Below are 24,076 nucleotides of genomic sequence, written 5' to 3' on the forward strand. Positions count from 1 at the left end.
CTAGCAAGGATACACCACATGTCCTACGATTTTTGGATTTGACCTCCTTTTCTAGGTCACAGAGGTCAAATGGCGTAAATTGGCCATTAGAGTGTAACTATGGCACGTTTCTTAACTGCTGAAGCTATGAACTTGAAAGTTGGTACATGTAACCCCCTACATTAGATAATCACCGAATTTTGGCCTGATCTGATTCTTGATTTGGCCACCAGGGGGTCAAAACTGAAAAAGTAGGAAGTGCAATATCTCGCTTATTAATGACTTTTTTTCGATGAATTTTTTATTGCAGGGACTCTTAGCAATCACACGATATTGATCTTGTTGATGTCATAGACAATTATTGGTTGGATCATAAACTTATATATACTGCCCTGTCTTATTACTTGACATCAATACACATCTAAAAAAAGTCTTCATGTCTGATTGTGTTCACCATATTCACCTCTAAACTAAGCATGATCCTGCCTACTAAAAGATGTATACGGTGAGCACAATGGCCCCTGGCCGTTTCATCTTGTTTATATGTTTTATCAGCAGTAAATGAACAGTAATATTTCTTCAAACCTACTGGTACCTTACCTGAAAGGCTGCTTCTTTTGAGCAGCTATATCTTAGCAAGGACAAAAGATTTCATCCACCATTCTATAAATTCCATACACCTCTTTATTTATCATGTTTATGGAGTAAACCAACTTCCTGACAAGTCACAACAAGTCCTTGTTGTCTTGCTATCAACTTGTTTTTGTCCCTTTGATTCTTACTTTATAGATTATCTGACACCATGTATATTGGATAAACTGCAGACTAAAAAAGCATCAGCCAATGCATTTCTAAGCCTTGTTATAATCGATGTACAGTAGAACCTCTCTATTAAGGACACCCTTGTGTCTGTCTTTAATAGAGAGGTGTACTGATTAGAGAGGTCAAATTGAATGGAAACAACCAGTTTGGGACCAAAAGGAGTGTATTTGATAGAGAGGAAGTCCTTAATAGAGAGGTGTTCGCTGAGGGAGGTTCTTCTATATCAGCAAAGATAAGAAAAAAAAGACATCTGCACATGTTACAACAAAGGGTTGGTATCCGTTGGCGATGACAAGCTGAAATGTCATAAAGAGAGAGACAGTCTCTTTGAAATACTGTCATTTGAGGACAGTCATGGGTTCTGTATTACCATTAGCTTACTTCGATGTCGTCATATAAATCATGTTAGAGATTCCTTTCAAGAGTTGCTTGGCAGTAATGGATAAGTGCAAGTTTTTAAAGTCCTTGCCAATAGAATGATAACAGATACAGTGTTGGCAATCTATCATTCATTCCAACACAAAAACTACCTTTTTCATGTCAGGCTCTACCGAGTTAAAACATTGGTGGAAAAATTTTATATTCTTTAATAGCTCCACATCGGGCACAATTTTCTAAGATTTCAGTGGAACCAATTTTTTTACCATTATTCGTTTAAGTAAAATATAAGTGTTGAGATGGAATTCTCTGTTCGAAACTTGGCGATGATGTTTTAGATACAAGTGACCTAACACATTCAAGCTTAGAATATTTGATATGTTGCTTTTAACATTGGCCAGGTAGGCTTCTTATAATGATGTTATTGATGGTGTTCTCTTGACTTGTTTCTCAAGGTAGACTACTTTTGCTGGAAGCTATGATACATTAATGATAAAAAGGTGTTGAAAGTAGTTGAGTGTAGAATATGCTATATTGCTTTTGAAATCCACGGTACATGTAGTCTATCAGTTATTAAACTTGATCTGGTCACAAACTTGTTTATGTGTTATGAAAGAAGTTGCACCTATGGTAGAAATCAAAGCATTAATCCAGTCATTTTCTCATCTCATTTGCATTTCACTGAGAGAGATATGCAACATTATGCTGATTTTACATGGTGATAGTTCGAGGAAACCGTCCTGAACCCACCCGGGGCCTGTGTGGTTCCAAGCCAGTTAGTTTGTTTTTACACAAGGACAGTTCGTCAAACTTGCCTGTTCGGTTCATACAACAGCCAGATTTTGAGGTTAACTTCTGGCTGAGGCTGGATTTGCTCAGTAGAGGAGAGGTGATTTGCCTTGACTCGGGAGAGGTGGACAACCCTCGGAGAAGGTGTTGCTGATTCCACACTAATAGAAGTATTGTAACATGTTAATCTCTTCACATCTCAAACGAAGGTTTCCATCAACACTTGCAAGGGCTTCTTGCCATAAGCTATAGGTTATGATGGCAGGGATCAGACAGCTCTGTTGGAGCTTTTCTTTCTTAGATAACAGGTGGTAAGAATGTACCATCCCAGATCAAAAATGCAGATAAGATTCTTTATAAAATCTTATTTCAGATCTTAATGATTTTGGTGTGCATCTGCATGTCTGGAAGTACTGACTTCGTAAGATTATTTTAAGATTCTCAGTTAAGATCTTGACTAATAATCTTGAACATGAAACCTAATATGATCTTACTAAAACTCCAATCTGCATTTTCAACCTCTGATTGTCTATACATATCTTAGACTTATCTTGTGATTATTTCATTCCATTGCCAAATAGATGCTGTATCAATCTGCATTAAAAGAAGTCAAATGCAACCTCTCTGACAAGCCCATTTCTTGTGTAAAACTGTAACTGTAAAAGAAGGCCTACAAAAAGCATGATAAGGAGGAAGATGTTTCTTGTGTGTAACCAGATCTCTTGACTGTCAGATAAATTTTTCAGTGATAACTTTGCAGATAACTTGCCCACAAAATGATGAAAACAGAACTTTACAGAAAGGACTACTAAGTACGATGGGAGGGTGCACTTGAACGGGACTCTTTTGCCTTGAAAGTTCTGCCATAGAAATGACACTTGATTGAGTGATTGATTGATCAGTTCATATTCCTGTATATTAAGAGTGAGCCGTGATGGCCAGCCTTTTGATCTCCCATACATGTCTTTGATGCAGTGCCATCGGCACCCTTCTTGATGGGGCATTTTCAGGATGTCTCATCAGGTGGCCGAGCCATTTCTTTGCTCTTTGCTTGATGCTGAGGCTTGGTGGTAATTGACTTGTGTTCTTGTCTGGTTAGAGCTCATCATTGGTGATTTTCTACGACCATCTTATTCCCATTAGCTAGTCATTTGAGCAGAGTTTTTTGGGATGCATCTGTTTTTTTCATTAGTATCACGATTAGGGTGCACAGTTTAGACTTACATGGTCCTAGTTGTGTTTTGAGCAACCATCATGCGATGTGTAAAAAATATTTTCTAAATTCTTATTTTAAAACAATCTAAGACTGTTATCAGCTCGTCCTACTATGCTTAAAAGAACTGTTTTTGTTTGTTTTGATAGAAATTCTAATACAGCAGGTCATAATACCTGCATCACTCTGTGTGAGTGTCACACCTTAACAATTCCTGGCCAGAACCCTCAAGTCACCAGGTAAAATGGTGAACAGTGGAAAGCAGCATTTGCTGATGGGTCAAAAGAATAAAGTAAGCTTAATGCTACATAAGTGAAGACTTGATAATTATACTGCCTAACTGACAGAAATCTTTGCTTACCAATAATGTCCCTGCCCTCAGCTGGCAGCAGACTGGATATCCAACCTTACTTCAACACAGCAACAGGTAGATAAACAACTTTGACATTCCGGGCAAAGCTGGAGGTCAGCAATTATTGGGCAGCCGAGCATGAAATCAAAACCTTGTAAATAACTGCTTACATGGAAGTGATATATAGAGGAGGCAATAATGGAAATGAATGGTTTGATGACAAAAGGTGCTGGAGGGTCACTGTCGGGGGTGTGCTAAATCAAGTATTGGCTCAATTTGAGCGTCACATATACCACCGCCCCGCCCCCTCCGCACCAACGCCAGTCTTAATCCTACAACTGTTCTGGGGAAATAAAGAAGCTTGTTTCACCAATTTATACTTCTGGGTTGAGAGAAGCACCTGCAGGGTCAAGTGTCATGATCAAGGACACAACAAACCCTAACAAGCAATCTGAGGGTTATGCCCTCCCTGAAATCCTAACCCATAACGCATGTTTAATGGTTATCTACTTTTTTCACTCACTGTTTTTAGGCTGTCATTGGTACCGACTGAAATAAGCTGCAGTACATACTTCTATCTAAGCAAGCAGTTAAACAAATTGCTGTGGGGAAAAGGCTCATAATCTAAGGACATCTGTTCTATCTTGTAGCTGGATTAGATCCATTACGAGATACCCCAAGTGTTTTATTGGTAGTTTATCATCGAAACGATACCTAGATATTCGTGACTTTTCCCCCGCAGTATCCTCTACAGGCTGGGTTGCATGCTTGATGAAGCTACTGGGGCAAGGAAATGGTGTTCCAACAGGTTACAGAAATAGGTTGCCATGGTTAATGATAGATGGCAGAGGACCGTTATCTAATTACGAGTTGCTTTCCTGGCAATTATCAAACTTAACAATTCTGCCCACAAAGCGATTGTAAAAGGTGCCTTTTGAAAAGTTCTATTATAGAGTTATATATTGTCTTGCAGACTGTTTCGCAGATACTTTCATACTCTAAATGCTGATAAGGAACGCCAGGCATAGGTTTTGAAAGGTCGATAATGAAGAAGGTTGCCATTTCCGAAGCACCCACATCTGGCAATGACAGTATTAGGGGTGACATTCAATTATTTTATGCGGTAACTTGAAGGTGCACATCAGTTAGGTGAAAGACTGGTTTCAAAAGCCTTGCAAAGAGCTTCAAACAACAAAGTATGTCAACGCATTCTATCGAAGAATACATTATTTCTAAAAATCTGGCTTTCACCAACAACTTAGTCTAAAAGATGATTTACTAGTGTTGCGGGCCTTGATGATACCACAGATCTTCTGCTTCGTCATTTGAAAATGTTTCTAAACCTGCATATTATCGTAAAAAATTTGCGGAACTTGCCTTATCTCTTTTTGCCATAATGAAAAGAGCAGCATGAAGAAGCTATTGTGCAAATGACTAAATGAGCCTACTCAATCATCCTATTTCTTGGGTATTGAGCAAATTACCTCTGCGTCACAGTCAGATTTGCTATACATGCAGCTGAATGTCAAGCAAAAGAAAAAATGAATCTTCTTTAATCTTTGCTACAGTTGAATGTCAAGCAGAAGCAAAAATGAATCTTTACACGTACAATGGGCCATGCACTCCATTGTGTGCCGACTTAGTGTCACATGCCATCCGTGCGAGGGAGTGTTAGCTATTAAAGCTGATGCCAGATATTATGTTGAATATGTCTTGGTTCATATCACTTCCGAGGAAATAAAATTCATGGCACGTCATAGTCCTTTAAGTGAGACTTAAAACCAGCAAAGATCCCACCAAATGAGAAACATGAGTAGCTTGCGTGGACTCTACCTCTGGCTAAGGACGGAGTTGCTAGGGCAATAAACCAACTTGGCATCTAACCATAGTGGCACGCAAAAACGCTTGTCCCACTGAGGAGGAGGAGGAGGAGTACTCTCTGGCGAAAGTGCAGAGCAAACGTTGGAAGAAGAATGAAGAATATCACTAGCGGAGAACCAATATTGTTTGTGTTTTGCAAGCATGTACAAGAATGTCATCATGTTGGATTGCCAAAAGGCTACTTAGTTTGCCTTTCACCATTTCCCAACATTACCAGCTATTGCGGGCCTAGCCAATTAAGCCAATTAGTTCACCTGCTTAATTGGTCCTGGCAAGCCTAATGGAAAATGCATAGGAAATATCAATAAAGTTGGCTTTTTGGGCGGGGTGTTAAAATAATCCCAACTCCCGACTTCTGACACAATTCTATATATGTCTAGGTATTTACTGGCAAAATTTGGAGTGATTTGGATGGAAATTCGATGGGTCCATCTATAGGCTGAAAATTTTGGTAAATCTGTAATGCTTCACTCGCAGCCCGTAGTGTAAATTCCTGAGAAATTGGGTTTTGGGGGCTTTTCTAGCTGCGCTAGCTCCGAAACTATATATTTGATACAAACTCCCGACTTCAGACGTGATTGATATAACTCTTAGGATTATATTCCCAAGATTTCAGCTTTATTGGAGAAAAATTCATAGTGTCCATAGGGGGGCTGAAAATTGGAGGATTTTCAATTTTTTTCCCAACAAATATGCGAAAAATATTACTTTCCACCTAGAATTAATCAAAATTTCGCAAACTATCATAAAGTACTTCCTTGCAACAATCATTTGTGTAGCTTTCAAAACTTTTGGCTGATTTATTTGCCCCTTAATTGGCTAAAACCAAACATTTTAGTGTTTGCATGCAACAATGCACAGGAGGCTAATTGCCAGATTAATTCACACCTGTCCAATCTCAAACAATAGGAATGATGGAGTCTCCCTCTATTCAAAACAGAGTGTGCTTGGCCTGCCATAGCTGGTAATGAAAAACAATTATCTTTTTGACTACTGTAGCGAATACTGTAGAACAGAATATTTTCGCGCCATAAAGTTTTTTCGCGCATGCCGAACGATGGATATAATTGCGTCAGAATATTTTCGCAGGTCATGGCCATTCCTTTTTTTAAAAAATTGGTACGTGAAATAGAGCTCCAGTGTCGATGCCTCATAGTATACACAAATCTACCATCTCACTTCTCACTCGATTATGATATGTGGTAATTGTGCAGTGTATCTCCCTCTTAGTACTGTTTCCCATGATGAACTAAATTAGGAACTAAGTGCAATATAGAGGTATGGAATTCTTGTGAAAACCAAGGGTTTTGCCACAGAATATTTTCATAACCTACTCGTGAAATTTGCAAAAATATTCTGCACGCAAAAATTTTTCTGTTCTAGAGATGGCAATATCTGCCTACTGATTCGATCAAAACACTTCATACTCAATGCAGTAGGAGATGGACTGATGGTCGATTCAGTTATCTCGTGCCAACCTAATCAGCGGCTGGGATATGGGGACGTAATCTAATCATTATCATCGAGGGAAATATAGTGTCAGCTTTGCCAATACCTCTGATACTTGTAATAGCATTGTCCCTAAATAAGCTCCTTGACACCAGTGTATTTTGCTTGGCACTAACAGGGATTGGTGATTGTCACAACTCTTTAGGGTCTGGTTCATTTCTTTTCACCATGTTATATTTTTTGTTGTACCAGTTCCGTTTAGATAGGAAAATTTGTGAAATTTGTCTTTGAAGTTGGTGCATCATTCTCTGAATAACTCATCAGCATCACTGTCTTAGAATTGGGACAAGAGTCAGATATTGTAGCTCATCTCACTCTACAGGACCTCCAGAGCTTATTTGAAGAACATTAGAATCAAAGAGCCTTATGTGTCAAGATTATGATGGCATGGCTAAATTCTGGCCCGCTAAATTCTTTATGCTCTTTAAGAATTTTATGCTGTTCGTGCCAGTTTGATTCAATCTCAGTTTTGAAGTTTGTCTTTTTTATTTATAATTAATGTCCAGTTACGATTCTTTAATTAAGTGTTTAAAAAATCCTGAATACTAAATATGACAGACAGCATGATGAGGTGCTGTACCTCGAGTGGTAAGAACCTGACGATGGTGAGCTCAGATAATACTATTTCCTAAGAAATGTCAGTATGACAACTGGAACGACATATTGAAACATTACAGAGTTTTATTGGTGGATATAAAGCAGGGGATATTGGATTATTGTGTACACAAGCTAATAGGATTGTTGTGGTATCTCGCCCTATGATCTACATCATTAACCCAGCTTCGAAGTTCATAGTCTTGAAGAGAGAAGACCACCATTGAATTTTCAAGCCATTTAGCAATTAATTTGGCAATGTTTCACCGTGTTGAATCAATTTACATGTGTGGTTCTGAATATGAAATTTGGATATTAGAGTCTCGCAAGAAACTGGTGACATTTTGAGTGGTGGCTGACCACGGAAAGTTTTGAGACAAGTTTGAGAGAGGTTATTTTCATCAAATAATTTTTTTGGTCTGCCGACTTGCCACACTAATGCAAGTATCAAGTCGTTTCTTGTACTCCCCCCCCCCCCCCCCTCAAGGGTAGTTAAGCTATCACCACTAATCTTTGCCGATGCTTGAGTAGTATTTATTTTTCCTTTAGTGAAAATTTGGCGAAGCTGGAAAGAATAAGGATGCTAATGTGTCGATGTCTTGTCGAACATACAGCCTTACCCAGTAAAATTAGTTCGGTTACTTTATATGACGGTGATAACTGATATATTGTTGATGGTGATGTCTCGACGAAAGAAAAAGTAGCATTGGTGAAAAAAGGGTGATGCTTGAGCCTTGATACTTGCATAAATATGTTTCAAATTCCTCTCCAAACGTGTACTTGATAGTAGCTTTAAATCCACTCAGACAGAAACTTTGCATGTAAAAATGTAGAAAGAGATTTTTGAATTACGGAGTCCCTTAATGTCAAAACCGGTGTGAGGCAGCCGATGGTCATTTAATACCTGGAATGGCCAGTTTACCTGACCAGTGTGAAACTGAAAGGATGTGCTGACTTGTACTTTTGGGGTACCTACCCAAATTACTGGTCAATGTTCCAAGAATTTTTTTAAATAAGGGGCTTGTGCATTCCCCTACTAGATCAGACGCTGATACAGTGAAACCTCCCGTAGCGGACACCTCTATTATCAAGGACACAAGTTTTCATTTGCTTGAAATGTTGTTAAATGCTACAAACATGACCAACAGTCATTTTGAAAATTGTATTGGTCCGTCAATACAGAACTTACCTACATCTAGTTTGTAATCAGTGATTGCCCCTCGTCCTTGGCTGGTGACTTTGTTATTGAGAGAAATTACTAGTATACCATAATTCTATTTCTGTGTCCATGATATCAGAGGAGTATGTAAGCAATGATTGCAATGACCGGATACTGGCCATGATTGATGGTCAGTTCTCCCTGTCTACTGGCGCTAGAACCTGGTGATAAGATATGGGTTGGAGAATGTTCTTGACGTTTTCATCGGGTGGACCTGTGATACAATAATCGTGCTTGTGTATGACTTGCAGATTGAGTGGTGTTCTTTGATGAATTCTGTCCGAGATGATTGATAACTCATTAGCAGATAAATGGTGCTACCTGTTCGATACTGTCTGGGAGGTTGAGAAGTTGATTGAGGATGGAGCGATGCTGTCTGCTGAATACTGCCTGGATGGGTTTATTACTTGATCAGGACGCGGTTTGTGGACCTGGTTTCTCTGGGCCACTTGTCTCTCGGTGAGAGAATGTAATGTAATGAGTGTTATTTTTTGTAGTATTAAACGGGCAATATAGGAAGCAGCTAGGCAGGCAAGAGAAAGTTGCACAAAGCCGCCAATAGGGGTCTCTTACATCTCGCAGTAGGTCGAAATGATTCACACTTGTACGAGGGATGTATTTAGTGCTTAGTCTGACATGACCAAGTCCAAGGGCCCTTACTGTGTATACTTGTCACTTGAAGATGGCCAAATTAGCCCCTCTCCTCCTACCTGTAGTCCCCTTTAATTCGTTCGTTTACAGCTTTTGTTATTGAGTTATTGATGTCTGCACTAAGTCAACAGGACATGTTAGTTTAGCTAATTGCTGGAAAATTAGCCTGTTTTTTTTAGATTCAGTGGCATGATGTGAAGTACCACGGGGATGTGTAGTCAATTCGGTTGATAATTGACAATGAGGGGAATACACAGCTCGCATTCAGGCTAAGACAGAGTTTATCCTCAGCCTGAAAAGGCCAGTGGAGTATTGATGAAACTTTTTGTTGTGCCCTGGGGAATGCATAACAAGGTTGGATTTTATGTTCACCCGATGATACGACTCTTATGCCATTGCCAGTTTTGTTGGGGTATTGGGGGTAACAGAGCGTCAATGTGGTGACATGTTCATGTCAGTCCTCGGCATCAGGCAGCGTGTTGATAATGCATCAATCCGCACAGAGGTGATTGCTGCACGGCGGGCTCACCCTGGTTCCTTTGGGATAAAAGTCGTTTCAGCATGATAATTCTGTCAGATTTTGAATTTTTTTCATATTATCTGCGTTTTGATGATGGAATCTGCTAATGTGGCAAGGAAGGTGACTGTGCAGCATATACATGTAGCTTAGTAGTAATGTGCTTTTAACGGCCCTAGCCTGTTCTCACGTCATGTTAGCTCATTTGTGATCGTCCCAACACAGTTCTGTGCACTCAGTAAGAGCTGTTGGTTTTGATAATTGCTGATAATGGATTACGTTTGCTGAATGTGGTTTGAAGAGTATCACTCTTGGTGACTAAATAAGTGGACTGGAGATCCCTCCGTATGTTGTTACTTTAAAAGGCCTTTGCTATCATTAAAAATTTGAAATTTGTAATTTTATTTAAATCTGTTCTCAATATAATTTCCAGTATTGCCGTTATGTAGACAGATATCCAAATACATGTACTGTTAATACTAAGTTTCAGCAAATACATAACTGTACCACAGCATTGTGTATACAACTGCATTTCTAGTTTCCTGAATCCCCAGTTATTACTAACGGACTAGATGGGTTTTTTTCCTCCTGCTGGTAGATGTGTATGGTGCTACCATCTGTTGTTCTCGCACCTTAATATAAAGACACGCGTCCATCAAGGAAATAGTGCCTGTTACAAGTTGCAGGTGATACGATTTTCTTACCGAAAACAGACTCCCTGATATTAGCCAAAAGGATATTTATAAATCTGTAAAAGAAACTTACAACACCTTGCCTTTCTACTTACAGCATGACTTGTGTGCAGAGTGGGGAAACATGAAGACAGCAGTCAAAGCTTCAGGAGTCAGGTAAATTATGTGAGCTGTGAACGCCAGTATAATCCAAGATAACGGTGCTCGCTTGCACCTCTGAAATTTGACAATGAAATCTTCTTATCTGAAAAGGCATATAAATGTTCATCATTCTGTTAGATAATCTAATGGTTATTTCATGTCTTTTGTTGACAGTTTGTACTGAATTGTCTCCTGAATCTGGCTGAAACCTCATTTGTAGGCAATTTACTGTTGTTTGTTTTCAGGGATTGGCTTTCCCAGGAGGCCAGGCTGAAGGGTCACAAGGCCATGGGGACCAACAGCTTCGACGAAGACGAAGCCTCATCCAGGATGGAGCGTGGAAATGCAGCATTCAAGCGCCAAGAATATAAAAAGGCGCTCACCAATTACACCGATGCCTTGAAGTTCTGTCCGCCATCAAAGCACAATATACCGTGTGTCTGTCTGCATTATGAGAATGTGGGAGTGTGTCGGGGACACAGCTGTAACTGTACCTATGAACTTTGGTAAGGACAGGGCCACGTGAAAAAATACCACTTTTCTGCAAAATAATAAAATAAAAACAGCTGTCATTATAGTCTTTGTGAACCATTGCAAGTACAGCACTGTCTTTCAAATAATTATTGTACTGATGTCTGTATCTGATATTTAAGAAATTAACACTGTAGTTGGAGGTCTCTGTACTAAAGTCTAGACCAATCCATTTGTGTAACAATATGAAGCATGAATATCCCTACAGAGCTTCCAACCCACCAGTACTTGAAATTGGCCAAAACTTGTAAAACGATTTTGAAGTCACCGGGAGTTTCCTTCTCTATTCCATGGGGAGTACTGAAGGTCACTTGCAAAAATACTGAAAAGTAGCACTAATATTTTGGTCGCAAATACTTCGGAGAGGGCAGTTTTTGGAAGCATTTCCTGAGAGTCCTTATGGAGGGTTGGCAGTGTTGCAAATGTGTCACCTTCTGCTGTAGTGTGGAACAATCTGTCCTGAAAGAGTCTTTATTGTAAGTCTCTTGCTGCTTATTTCTTAGCTGTTCAGTAATCATCTTCGCGTACGTCGTTTCTGTCAGATAGTGTCCATGGTAGTCTTCTGTTGCTTGAGTTGTGTGTAGGTCAATATTGTTCTTAATCTCACGAGACTTCCAGTGCTTACTTCTTTTTCAGGACACCCATCGCTGCTCAACTTTATGGTCACCGAGCCCAGTGTTTCCTGAACCTTGGCAAACACAAAGAGGCAGTGGAGAATTGTGATGAAGCTATAGCGAAGTGTCTGGAGGGTAAGGGATTTTCTGAGGTGGATGACATGTGCACGTTATTTTTATGTGTCAACTTCTCATCATAATGTAGAAAAAAACGCCAGAATTATCAGAATATGAAAGGTATCAAATTTGATGATTTTAGGCGGTCTTAAACTTTTGCCAATGACTGTATTTTCAATTATTTCAGATACCACAGAGGCAAAGGAATTACTCCAAAAGTCAGTCTATAATCGAGCAAAAGCAGCATTGGAATATGGTGATCTTAAGAAAGCACTGTCTGATGCTGGATTCCTCAGAATAAACGAGAAAGGCAAAGATATGAAAAAAGATCCCGATCCTAGTACTACAAAACTTTTTGATGAGGTACGTGTCAGTGCAGAACCTGCAGAATATACCGGTGTACTCGGTCATCAAGGTGGTATGAAAATACTCAAGGAAGTTCAATCTGTTAAAGGGGTACGTCATTTGTAACTACTGGAGTTTGAGGAAAATAGATATGCAGTTATACACAATGCCGTAGTGCTGTTATCATGCATAAAAATTTGCTGGAACTTTGTGTTAATAGTTCTTACTTTCATCCAGTCGTAGTGCTTCATCAAAAACATTCTTATCAAGTTACTTGAGTGTGTAATCCTCACGAAGTTAAACGTCATGATGCGTTTTCTTTTCACAGATATTTTTCAAATACCGAGAAGTCCATGGCTATCACTTCATCCGGCGATGTTTCGTTTGTTTGAAGGGTGAAGGTGAAAAATTAAAACGCTGTGCAAACTGTGAGGAACTTTACTGCTCGAAGGAGTGTCAAATGAACGATTGGCAGCGGAGGCACAAGGACATTTGCCCAGGGAATAAGAAGAAAAAGGTCGCAGAGGAGGTCACCGGGTCAAATATTCCAAGCAAGGGGCCAAGTGCAGATGAATCAGACTAACCAAGGGTAAAATCCATGTGGATTTCAGTAACTTTATAAGTTTATTTCAAGACTCATCTTGGTTAAAAGGGGAAGCATTTGAAGCAGACCCTTAATGAAAATCGACAAGGATGGAGCTGAATTACAGGTGCTGGGAAACAGGAAACTTCGCCAGTGCCTCAGATTCAGGAATTGCATGAATTTCTTTTAATTGGAATATTTGTCACAGATTCAGGAATTGCATGAATTTCTTTTGATTGGAATATTAGAAAGTTATATCCGATATTGAAGGGGACCATCTCACAATTCATGTCACATCCAAACTGATAAAGTCACACCATGGCTTCCCTAATGTCACCCTAGAGAATCAAATCGACATTTCCCAAGGGCATGCCTCAGTTAGACATAGTATTTCCTGGAATTAACTCATCTTGCTAACCCGCAGAAAATGCATCAGTGTTTCTAAGTGCAGGATAACTTGACCATCGCTTCGATATACTTCACCATCTTTTAGATTTGCTGGCATTTAATGTTAAGAAAAAAATTAGAGTATTATGATTTCTGCAAATTCTTATAATGAAAACCAACACTATTTTGACAATATTTTTACTTTATATTGAAACCAGGGCTGGGTTGTTCAAAAACACGTAAGCTTTAATGGAGACGGTAAGTCTTAACATGAAAATTTCAAAGGGAGTCAACAGTAGTGGCCCGTTTGCTCACTGTTGAGTCTAGAAAGTTGAAGCTTGGTATGTGTATGTCTTATGACAACATGACTTGACACACAAAAAAAATCATCGCCATTTGACCTACTTTCCGGGCTCCAGGGGGCCATCTTTGAAAACCTTATTTTGTCAATAACTCATGAATGCTGATAGCTAGAACTATGAAATTTTTACTTTCAATACTTCTGTCGAGACTTCATGACACAATTTTTGATTTGACCTTCTTTTGAAGGTCACAGAGGTCAAACTCTAAAATTACAGGTTTCGTCATTAAATGTCCTAGACTCTTCAAATTTGATATGTAGACACCTATTGGGCATCTGTACAAATCTTTAAAAATCAGGCCAATGTGACCTACTTTTCAGTTGTAAGTAGGTCAGGTCACAAAACCCATGTCGGTATTATATAGGGAAACCTGCACTGTGTGATCTTTATGTGCATCATTGATTGATATGATCAAGCTTGCCATGGTGCTTATAAAATTTTGACCTTGACCTAGTTTCCAAGGTCAAAAAGGTCAAACTCTAAACTTTCAATATGGGTGGTACGTTTCACCGCTATTTGTCACAGATTCTTCAAATTTTATATGTAGACACATATAGGCATTTGTGCAAGTTGACCCGAAATCGGCCTTCAATCAAGTCTCTAAAAGTCAATTTAATCTCCATGTCTCATTTCATCTACCACGCAGTCATTCCCAGGTGAGCACAATGTCCCTAGGACATTTCATATTTATTATAGTTCTCAAATATAGATTAAATCTAATCTATAATTGTTGTTATTCTTAGATTGTATTGTGTTGGACATGTATTTCAAGTGGAAGCTCAAACATCTTATAAAAAATCGTTGTTGACCCATCCTAAAATGGAAAAAGTGGTTTTCAACAAACTTTGTTAAGTTATTTATGCCAACATGAACATTTACATCTAACAGGGTTTTTATCGATTTCTGTTTTGCTACATGTTATTGGAAATGTTATTGATTTTTATCTAGTTTGTCCATTGAAAAAAATGTGCTCAAATTGTGCCATAGCTCCTGGTTTATTTCTCTGCTACATGTAGTAAGTTTTAGTAAAATTAAAGTAGCTTTTAGGAAAATAGAGTTTACTCATTGGAATGACCTGGAACAAATTCATTGAATGATTGATAACTTTGGTCCTTGACCATCTTCAAGTTGAGAGGGCTGGTTAGTTGATGACTCATTGATGAAATTTCCCTCAGGCATGAATTGATTTGTATACATTATTCAGCATTGGTTGGCCACACGCCGCTACGGATGTGAGTAGTTTTGACACGCCACGTGAGCATTTCATTGTATTGGTACAACAATGTCACGGCAGCTAATTTCTGTTGCCATATCGTTTGGTATCAAAATTCTCCACCCGTTTGGTTATGTGGATATTGCCAAATTAGCTTACGAGAAGTAATAAAAGTTATCGCAGAAAAAAATTTCCGCATGATCGCATCCATTTTCAGTTGACCATGAAACCAGAAACATCACATTTAACTTGTTTTGACCTTATAGAGGATTTTTGCTGAAACTTTTGCAACTAGCAGTTGAATCATCTCTCTTCGTCGTCTATGTCTTTTTCAGCAGAAAGTTGCTAGTAAAATAATTATTTCTAGCTAGAAATACTTTGCCTTACGTTGATCCCGTTTTGCATGAATGAAGCCGCAAAGCCGCCATTTTGGTAACTTTTCCTTACAAATTTCCAGGGGGAATTGGTTCTCAAATAATTTCTTTGTGGGGGAATTTCCGTAAACTTCCTCTCCTTGGTAGATAAGTTCCTAATCTATACTGTATGTATAATTATTAATTCTTGTCTTGTAGAATAATTATTTGCCGATCAAAATACCAAACTTGGTCTCAGACTTTCGCGTCCTTCTCAGGGAATTAATGTTAAAAAATTTTGTCAGGAAAATTCGGGCTTTCCATTGATCTGGCAAATCATTCTTTGTGAGTTGATTTCTATAAACTTCCTCGTCAAGATCTATCTGGTGTGTATAATTTCTATGCGACAACTTGTAGAAGAATTATTCGTGAGTTTGAAATGTAAATTTTGGACATTTTTGGACAGAATTCTACGTCCTCAGAATCCAGATTTCCACGATACCTATTGGTCAATCGCTGTCGTGACGTCATGTTTTTGACGTCAAAAATATATAGAACGGCGTCATTTCTGGACAGTCTTTCAATAACAATTTGGCACTCAAACTTGTAAGGTTCAAATACTAAAAATCAAAGCGATACACGCACAGGCTTGCCTGTGAGAAAGTCTATGCTTCGGTATTAGGGACGTACATGGCACATGGAATTTTAGTCTGAATTTCAGAATCGTCATTCAATTTCGAAATTCCTTTTTCCATTTCTATATATGTTAATGTTCGTTTGTCAGCCCCATGCTTCCCATTATGTCAGCGCGGGCAGACCCTAATGCATTAAAAGACCACGATCAAACACTAACATTTATTCATAATTCAATAATTACATGTACATGTACATGTACATTTCTACAAGTGCTTTGTTATCAGACCACCCCTCGCTTCGCTTAGCCTAGGTGGTTGGTAATATTGAATAATGGAGAGGATCGTCCTCTGTTTTAGGATTTTAGATACTCATTAGGAGTTCAACGTCAAATCTCTATTCGTTTGATTTAACTGAGAACTGAACTCTCATGTCGCCTCTTCATCCGTCTTCCCATTGTCATCATCAAAACTTTATATTAGACCATGCTTCCATGTCATGAACGATATTGATTGTGCACATGAACAATTATTAAACAAAGCTCGGGATCGTTGATATTATTACATACAAGCTTTGTGGCGTGCCCTTACGGACTAACATAAAGTCACGAGTCACGGAACTTGTTACTTGTTGTCACAAATGCGATAGTTGGTGAACATCTTTATCCGTACTTAATGGAAGCTCCCTTATGGTACTGAGCATACATTTCATTATGTGGAATGTTCCTATCTCGCCTCGTGTTGAGGCGATCCCTTTGGCGCGTCTTTGTCCATGCCAAGTTTCCTCCTGCCACCCACGGAGAAGGAAGGGCGATTCCAAGTTGAACTGGCGCGACTTTGTCCATGCCAAGTTTCATCCCGTCATCCACCGAGAAGGAAGGACGATTCGAGGTTGAACTGGCGCGACCTTCTCCATGCCAAGTTTTATCCTGCCATCCACCAAGAAGGGCGATCCTGGATTGAACTGACACGACTTAGTCCATGTCTTTGACGCAACTTTATCCATGCCAAGTTTCATCTAACAGTCAATCAGGACGGAAGAACGACTTTAAAATGATATGGCGGGGCTTTTTCCGTGCCACCCCCTTCTGTACACAACAGAGTCTATTAGCCAGTCAGTCTCAGGGTAGAGTATTCAGTCCTGTACCAATTGGATGCACCAACGAAATCCAAGGAATACCTCGATCGGGACCCGGTATGATTTCGCCCTTAAAAGACCCAAAAGTGACAGATTTGGCCACCAGGGTGCTCTACCAAAACTAGGCGCTTGTCGCATCTGAACTTGACAGGTTGATACGGACTTGTTGTTCATTTCCCTGTTGTAGACCTTTTGTGAAATCTCGCATCTGAACTTGACAGGTTGATACGGACTTGTTGTTCATTTCCCTATTGTAGACCTTTTGTGAAATCAGATTTCACAAAAGGTCTACAACAGGGAAATGAACAACAAGTCCGTATCAACCTGTCAAGTTCAGATGCGACAAGCGCCTAGTTTTGGTAGAGCGGGTCACAAATTCATTATCAGTCCCATTGCGAGATCGCTGTCTCTTGGCCATGTTCCGGGAACAGAGTTAATGCATCGAAAGGAAGGTTCGTATGTCGAAAGAGCATTCATATAGTGTATAGTAACCAAAGACACTGAAATTGACACATTTTGTCACAGCCCGATCATGTATTACGAATCTCAACACAATATATAAAATCACTCTGCGTTCGAGTAACTTTTTTTCACCAATGAGGTACACCATACAATCATTTATTAATGGCAGGCCTGTTAAATTTAATGTAATGGCAGAGTAAAAACGAGTTATGAAACGCTTTTAATATGTAGCTTTAAATAGACGTTATATCCTTCCTTTATGGTACCTTGAAAGAAGTCCGTTAAAAAGTTTTATGAAACAGGACCCTGGACATCATTCAATCGCGAAGCTTTCAAACCTCCTGGGATCACTTCATGAGCATGGTTAATTGTAAGATAGAAGACACTTGCCAGTAAGTTGAAGTGTGATTTAGATTCGATCGAAACCTTCCGACGTCCGCGTTCATTCATGTGCAGATGGTCAGGTCAGCTAGCGTCTGTTATCTCATGCAATAACTCCATTCCCGATTGAGGGTCCCATGGAATCGCAACGTTTAGCTCCACTCTGCTCATTGTACTTTTAAAAATTGTATGGCTTGCAATTCTGTCAGGTCCGGCCAATGACCTGCCACTGGCAAACCTGTAGACCAGTGCAACTTGCTCAGGGTCGGACAATCGGCGACTTAACCGGTACCCCAACCAGAGTCTTTGACTCTGGTGTGGAGGGTGGCCAAACACCCAGATGGAACTAAAACCAATCTCCATCTTAAGAGCTGATGAGCTCATTGTCCAGCCCTTGGCCATCTATCGACTCCTGTAGTGGAGATAGGCTCCACAAGGAGTTACCCAGCCCGTGAATCAACATGGCAAGGAAAACAACGAAATCCATACCGGATCGGATGCGTCCCGGGTTATGAACTTTCGCGCCTACCACAAGCCAGGGTGGAGGTGATAAATGTGCAACTGGCACCCAGACACCCATAATCTGTCTTCGGCGAAAGAACATCGTTATCGGAAAATGGCATGTGCGAACCCTGAATGCTAGCTGCGGACAAGGTCGAACAGCTCGAGTATGAACTTCAGCGGTACAGGTGGAATAATGTTGGTCTGGCTGTGGCCAGGCTCACTGGTACAGGTGAGATGACAAAAGCTGATGGACACAGACTCTTCTTGAGTCGTCAACATTCCTAGTGTGCGGGTATGGAACGGCAAGCTTGGTTCATAAGGACACGGCTCCAGCAGTTCTAAAAGCAACTAATTGGTAGCTCCTATTGCACCAACTTGGAAATTACTAAAAACTAACCAATTATTAGTTGTTCCAACTAAAAAGGGTATAGTAAAACTACCATTAAAATGGTTAAGAATTACCATAGTTAAAACAACTAATTTCACAGTCAGTATAATAGCAACTGCATGTACCAGAGTAGCAAAACATAACTATAATTAGTTACTTTTACTATTTAATTTTAAAAAGAGTACTGACCAGTCTCCAACCGTATGATGACTGTGAGGATCAGCGCAAAACCATTCAACCTGTCAGTTGTCCAGATCTACGCTCCAACAAGCGATGGATCCGAGGACAGGATGAATGGCTTTTACGACGATTTCATGGCTACTATGCAGTCTCTCTCAAAGCAGGATATAATTCTGGTAGTAGGGCGCTGTAACGCAAACATCGGCACTGACGCCTCAGACTAATTGAAAGGCAACGTCGGGAGATTTTCCTCCGGAGTAACATCAAGAGGGGCCTCCGGCTTACTGAATTTGCTAGATTCCACGAACTCGCCATAGCCAACACCTTCCAGCCTCAAAAACTCAGTCGAAAGACAACCTGGCATTCTCCTAGTAGTAACACACACAACATGATCGGCTACATTATGGTTACGAAAAGGTTCATGAGCAGCATTAACATGGCTAAGATCAGGATCTATCCAGGAGCAGATGTTGGATTTGACCATGAGCCTGTCCTTACCCCAATGGCGCTTTTACTCACCTCATGACAAGCTACAATCCAGGTTACAAGCTACAATCCAGGCTACAATCCAAATTGTCCCTTGAGACTGATATTTCTGCTCCAAAGGCTGAATTTCAAATTGTAATTGCATAATAAATGCCAAAACGCTCTAAATTCATTTTACGTCTAATCATAATTATCATGTCAGTGAACAACTTGATTATAGGCATCTCATAAAACATAACCCATACTAGTCCAGCAAGTCAGGAATGCAAACAGGATGAAAAAAGTGAAAACAGGTTAAGAAGTTTCTATGCTATTCCCGATTAAACAACTGATACAATGATAGAGATAATATACTAATATTGTACGGTCCTTTATTACGAGCTAGACTGTACATTCGTAAGAGGATTCTTGCCAGATTCCTAATATAGTTAAGATCTAAACTAAGAAACTTGCAACGAAATGTACATGCACTCGTTCACAAAACTGAATAATATCTTTAAAATCTTATTCAAATCTTAATTCTGGATTTTGGCCGGGGAGATCAGAGCCGCGATAATCGATTCCTGTCCCATGCAAGGACCTACGATGACCACCGTAAACATGGTAAACGAGGAATTTTTGTTGCATGCAATCATGATCACAGGTCGTAGTGACAAAAAGCATAAGTCTACTTTAGGTTCAAGGATCAGAATCACAAATAGCTACGTAACAACATTTTTCATATGTGAACATGCGTATGGGGTCGGATTCTATTCCACGATATCCATTTTCAAAGCAATCGATGTCAAAATAAGTTTATGCACTGTTTTCTTTGAATCAAATTTAACAAATACAGTTATTGACGCTGGTTGTGGTTTTATTGATTAAACGTTGTCTTGTTAAAGCCACAGTTATCTTGCTAAAATCAGGCTCTATTGCATCGGTTGTGTCTGTCGCAGCAGAACTAGGGACACAAGATCAGAGAGGTGACTAAACATGCTATTTTCGAAATTCACCATTTCCTGATCAGCGCCTCTTGTAGCGGAGCTCTGAGACGTAGACGCTGACGTCCTCAATTACTTCGAAATTGATTTACTTTTGGCGAACTATTGACCAAACGAAGCTTGATATGCCTAATTATTCTTGTCGCATGGTAATTGTGTGATTTTACATTTGATAGATGTTGTTGTGAATTACGTGTACGCTCTATTAAACGTCCTTGGTTTCAGTTGATGTGTCTGGCATTTGACCGACGAATGTTTGGGGTCAGCGCTGAATGCAGTCTTAAAGAATTTAATTTGTACACAAATGCATTTGAGATATACACGTACGCTCGTGCCATGCAAAATTCTGCATTTTAACATAATCAAGGAGGCTCTTGGCTGAGTCTCCAAAAACTCTCAGTTCCGCAAACAGAAAGAGGCTAACCATGATTTGTGATAGAAATGTATTTCAGAATGTCCCTTCGACAATCAAATCGTCATTGATCCATTGCCGAAATATGCTTGTCTTAACAGAAAATTTCGCGTTAAGGAGGTTTTGCACAAATTTCTCGAGTAGGTCATGATCGCGAAAGCATTCTGCCGCGAAAATCCTTTCCTTTTCGGCAAGAATTACATGTCATTGTTGGCATTGCATCCAGCTACAGCCCCTATTTTGATCGAGGTGTTTAAAGAAACTGCGTATACAGTGTACCCTACGCAATTAGCACGTGTCGTAATGACTCCTAAAAACCACAAGTTCAACATGTCTTAAATAGTGCCCAACAATCGTTGGTCCTTGGTGCACCTTAAGTGCACCCAGGACCAATCTTGGTGTACCTTAACTTCACTACAAGATTCTTATCTGCACCCAGTGTGAAATTCGCGCCGATTAAAAACCTTTGTCCAAGGTTGAAAATGGTATGTTTGTCTTGTAGCAAATCAGAACATCTCGTGTCGAACATTTGCTCATATACATGTATTACATATGGCGGTAAGAAATAAAGAAAAAGTATTTTTAAGACCGACATAATACTATTTACTATGTCATTAGGTATGCTGCATGAGATGATTCCCCCATCCATACATACATCCGTTCATAGCACACGTGTGCGCAATGACCCCTAGATCCTGCCACTGATGTCGAACTGACATTTTGACACCTCGTTTACAGTTAGTGTTCAGCAAAATTACGGATGTAGAGCAAAAGCACGCGTACCCCACATCGGACACAGGTTTTTTAATCGGCGCGTATTTCAATCTGTTTGCACATAATGATCCTTTTAAAGCAGCACCCAGGAGCATCCTGGGTGCGGTGCTGTTAAGGTACACCCAGCTTGGTCCTTGGTACACCTAAGGTGCACCCATGTCGACATTTGCCCTTTCGACGACACTGACTGTATTGCATGTGTTAGGTCGACTGAAATATTGTGAAGGATAGACACTTACATGTAGATGTAGGTGACACTAGTTAATTTGTTTTAGTTATATCGTGTATTCAAAAATGAAAGAAACAATCACATGCAAAAAAATTTCTGAAGAAAATCTGTTGAGAAACCCATTACCTTTACAGTATTCTAAACGGATTTTAATAGGTGCTATATAGGTTTTTCATGTATGATTTAAAAAGTTATTTTAGTTATATAGAATTTCTATGTTTATAAAATACATAGACTATACTGTATATACTGTATAGATTTTTTTTCACATGGGATCTTATAGTTTATAGGTTGTCCTTTACAAACCCTATACAGGTGCTATACCGGTATAGATTTTATATAGCCTTTTTTGGCCATTTTTGGCCATTTTCTTTAAAGATTTGCTCCGGAGGATTTTGTCTGTGGTATAAGTTTGCAATGACACCATCAATATCTCGAGAAAGCAGGTAATCCAATCAAGAATTATATTGCGTGTAAATGCAATTCATGACTACATGGGAGTTATTGCTGGTCCTGACCAACATTGACAGAGCTCTAGCAAGTTTAGTGTTTTCCTCATTTCAATTCATGGCAATGGACATTAACGGAACTGATAGCAATTTAACTTTCGCAATCTTACGAGTTCAGTCAATTCTTCGATGTGGTATGGCATGCTCGAATATTCAGATGTGCGTTGCCTTTTTCACCACCCCCAAGAACGGCCATGACGGCCATGATCAAACGGAAACCTGCCATCTTCACAAGGATGCTGCTACCAATTACTGGACTTGTAGAGACGGGAAAACAGGGCATCGGCTTTGGAAAAAGCAGGTAGCCAATATTTCGGTTTTTATATTCGCAACCTATTTTGCAATAAAGACATAATTTGCTGTTGTTGCGTGCGCAACCGGTTAGACACTAGGACGGCGTTGCTTGTCCTACTGACAAGCTCGCATTGGACTGTTTGATATCGGAATTTCGTTGGTCCAAGACTGGTTGCCTACCAGGGCTAAAGAAGCCATATTTAGTATATTTAGTGTGTTGGGTTTAATTACAGTTAGTATGAATGACTCGTTCTATTGAATGATCTCCATCATCCGCGCATTGCGCATTGTTAGAACTCAAATTTTCTTTAACGACGATAATCGATCGCCCGAGACTTGAATATGCAACTTTATGCAGTTGTTGAAACAAAAACCTAATTCTCGTGCGAATGCATGGCGTACAGTCAACTGAGGAATAAGGTTTACACCTACACTTCAACTTTGAGGGTAAATTATGGTCGTCTGATGATTACTTCGATTCAACTGAACTGGTAAACATTTTTCACAAATATATGATAAAAATTACGTGAAACTGCACAATAGTACTTTCAAATTCAGACCGACCTCTGCTTTAGGCGTACCTGTCTATAATGAAGTCGTATTTTAAGTCGTGCACTGCAATTTGGATAACCACTTCGTTGTAGCCATCTTATACACTGATCCAAATAAACATTACTGTAAAAATCCAGGTGGAATGGCACAATGAAAACGATCGTCAATTAACTGAATATTAGATAACCGTACGTAATTCAATATCGGAGATGAGGTCGGAGTGGGACTCGGAGAGGGACTCGGAACGGGCCAAGGCTCAGATTTAGCGGAATCTGCAATAAACATTTGAAAAGTTCTATTAGTATCAATTTGCTGAAACCCATATATTTATCGACTTAGGAAAAAAAAAAACCAACATGCATGACAAAATGATCTGCATTATTCTTCTCGGACCATTTCCACATCGGCTGTGGTGGGGGAGAAGGCCAAACGTAGCAATTTTTACAAATAATTATCATATACATATTCTATAGCGATCTTTTCATGTGCATTGTTTTTGGGTGTTTCCGCTCAATTTTACCATAATTTTCCAGTTTTCCCAGTTTTCCGCAGTTTTCGTAGATTCCGCTTAATTGCCCTGGCCGTCAGGATGATTTTCAGAGTGGCGCTCATTGTTGCCAACCTGTCTATAATATATACAGGGTATACCAAAAAGGCTGTATCCGCCTATACGTTAATAATGGGTTTATATAAACAAGATGAGCGCATTACTTATGAAGATTGTCTAATCAACAAAGAGAGACAGCCTTCCATCTCTCCCACAATGTAATGTATTAAAACCTAATTTTAACAATTTCATCCACTTCATTTAAAACTGTCATATCTTAACTTTTAACCGCCACGCCGAACTAGCAGAGGGGCACCTATCGGTCGTACCGTGATGTAAGGATCTATGGCCAGTTCCCACCGT

General features: G+C 39.6%; 1 protein-coding gene across 1 annotated transcript in view; it reads left to right on the forward strand.

Moving 5' to 3' along the window:
* The window catches only part of LOC135496632 (uncharacterized), a 68,664-nt gene extending 52,249 nt beyond the window's left edge, over nucleotides 1-16,415 (forward strand). The window contains exons 9-13 of the mRNA XM_064786051.1: nucleotides 10,694-10,752; nucleotides 10,983-11,243; nucleotides 11,905-12,017; nucleotides 12,187-12,362; nucleotides 12,673-16,415. Coding sequence (XP_064642121.1) covers nucleotides 10,694-10,752; nucleotides 10,983-11,243; nucleotides 11,905-12,017; nucleotides 12,187-12,362; nucleotides 12,673-12,927 — 864 coding nt within the window. The 3' untranslated portion in view covers nucleotides 12,928-16,415. The remainder of the gene's footprint in view (nucleotides 1-10,693; nucleotides 10,753-10,982; nucleotides 11,244-11,904; nucleotides 12,018-12,186; nucleotides 12,363-12,672) is intronic.
* The last annotated feature ends 7,661 nt before the right edge of the window (nucleotides 16,416-24,076 follow it).

Source organism: Lineus longissimus, chromosome 12, assembly GCF_910592395.1.
Source record: "Lineus longissimus chromosome 12, tnLinLong1.2, whole genome shotgun sequence".
NCBI lineage: Eukaryota > Metazoa > Nemertea > Pilidiophora > Heteronemertea > Lineidae > Lineus > Lineus longissimus.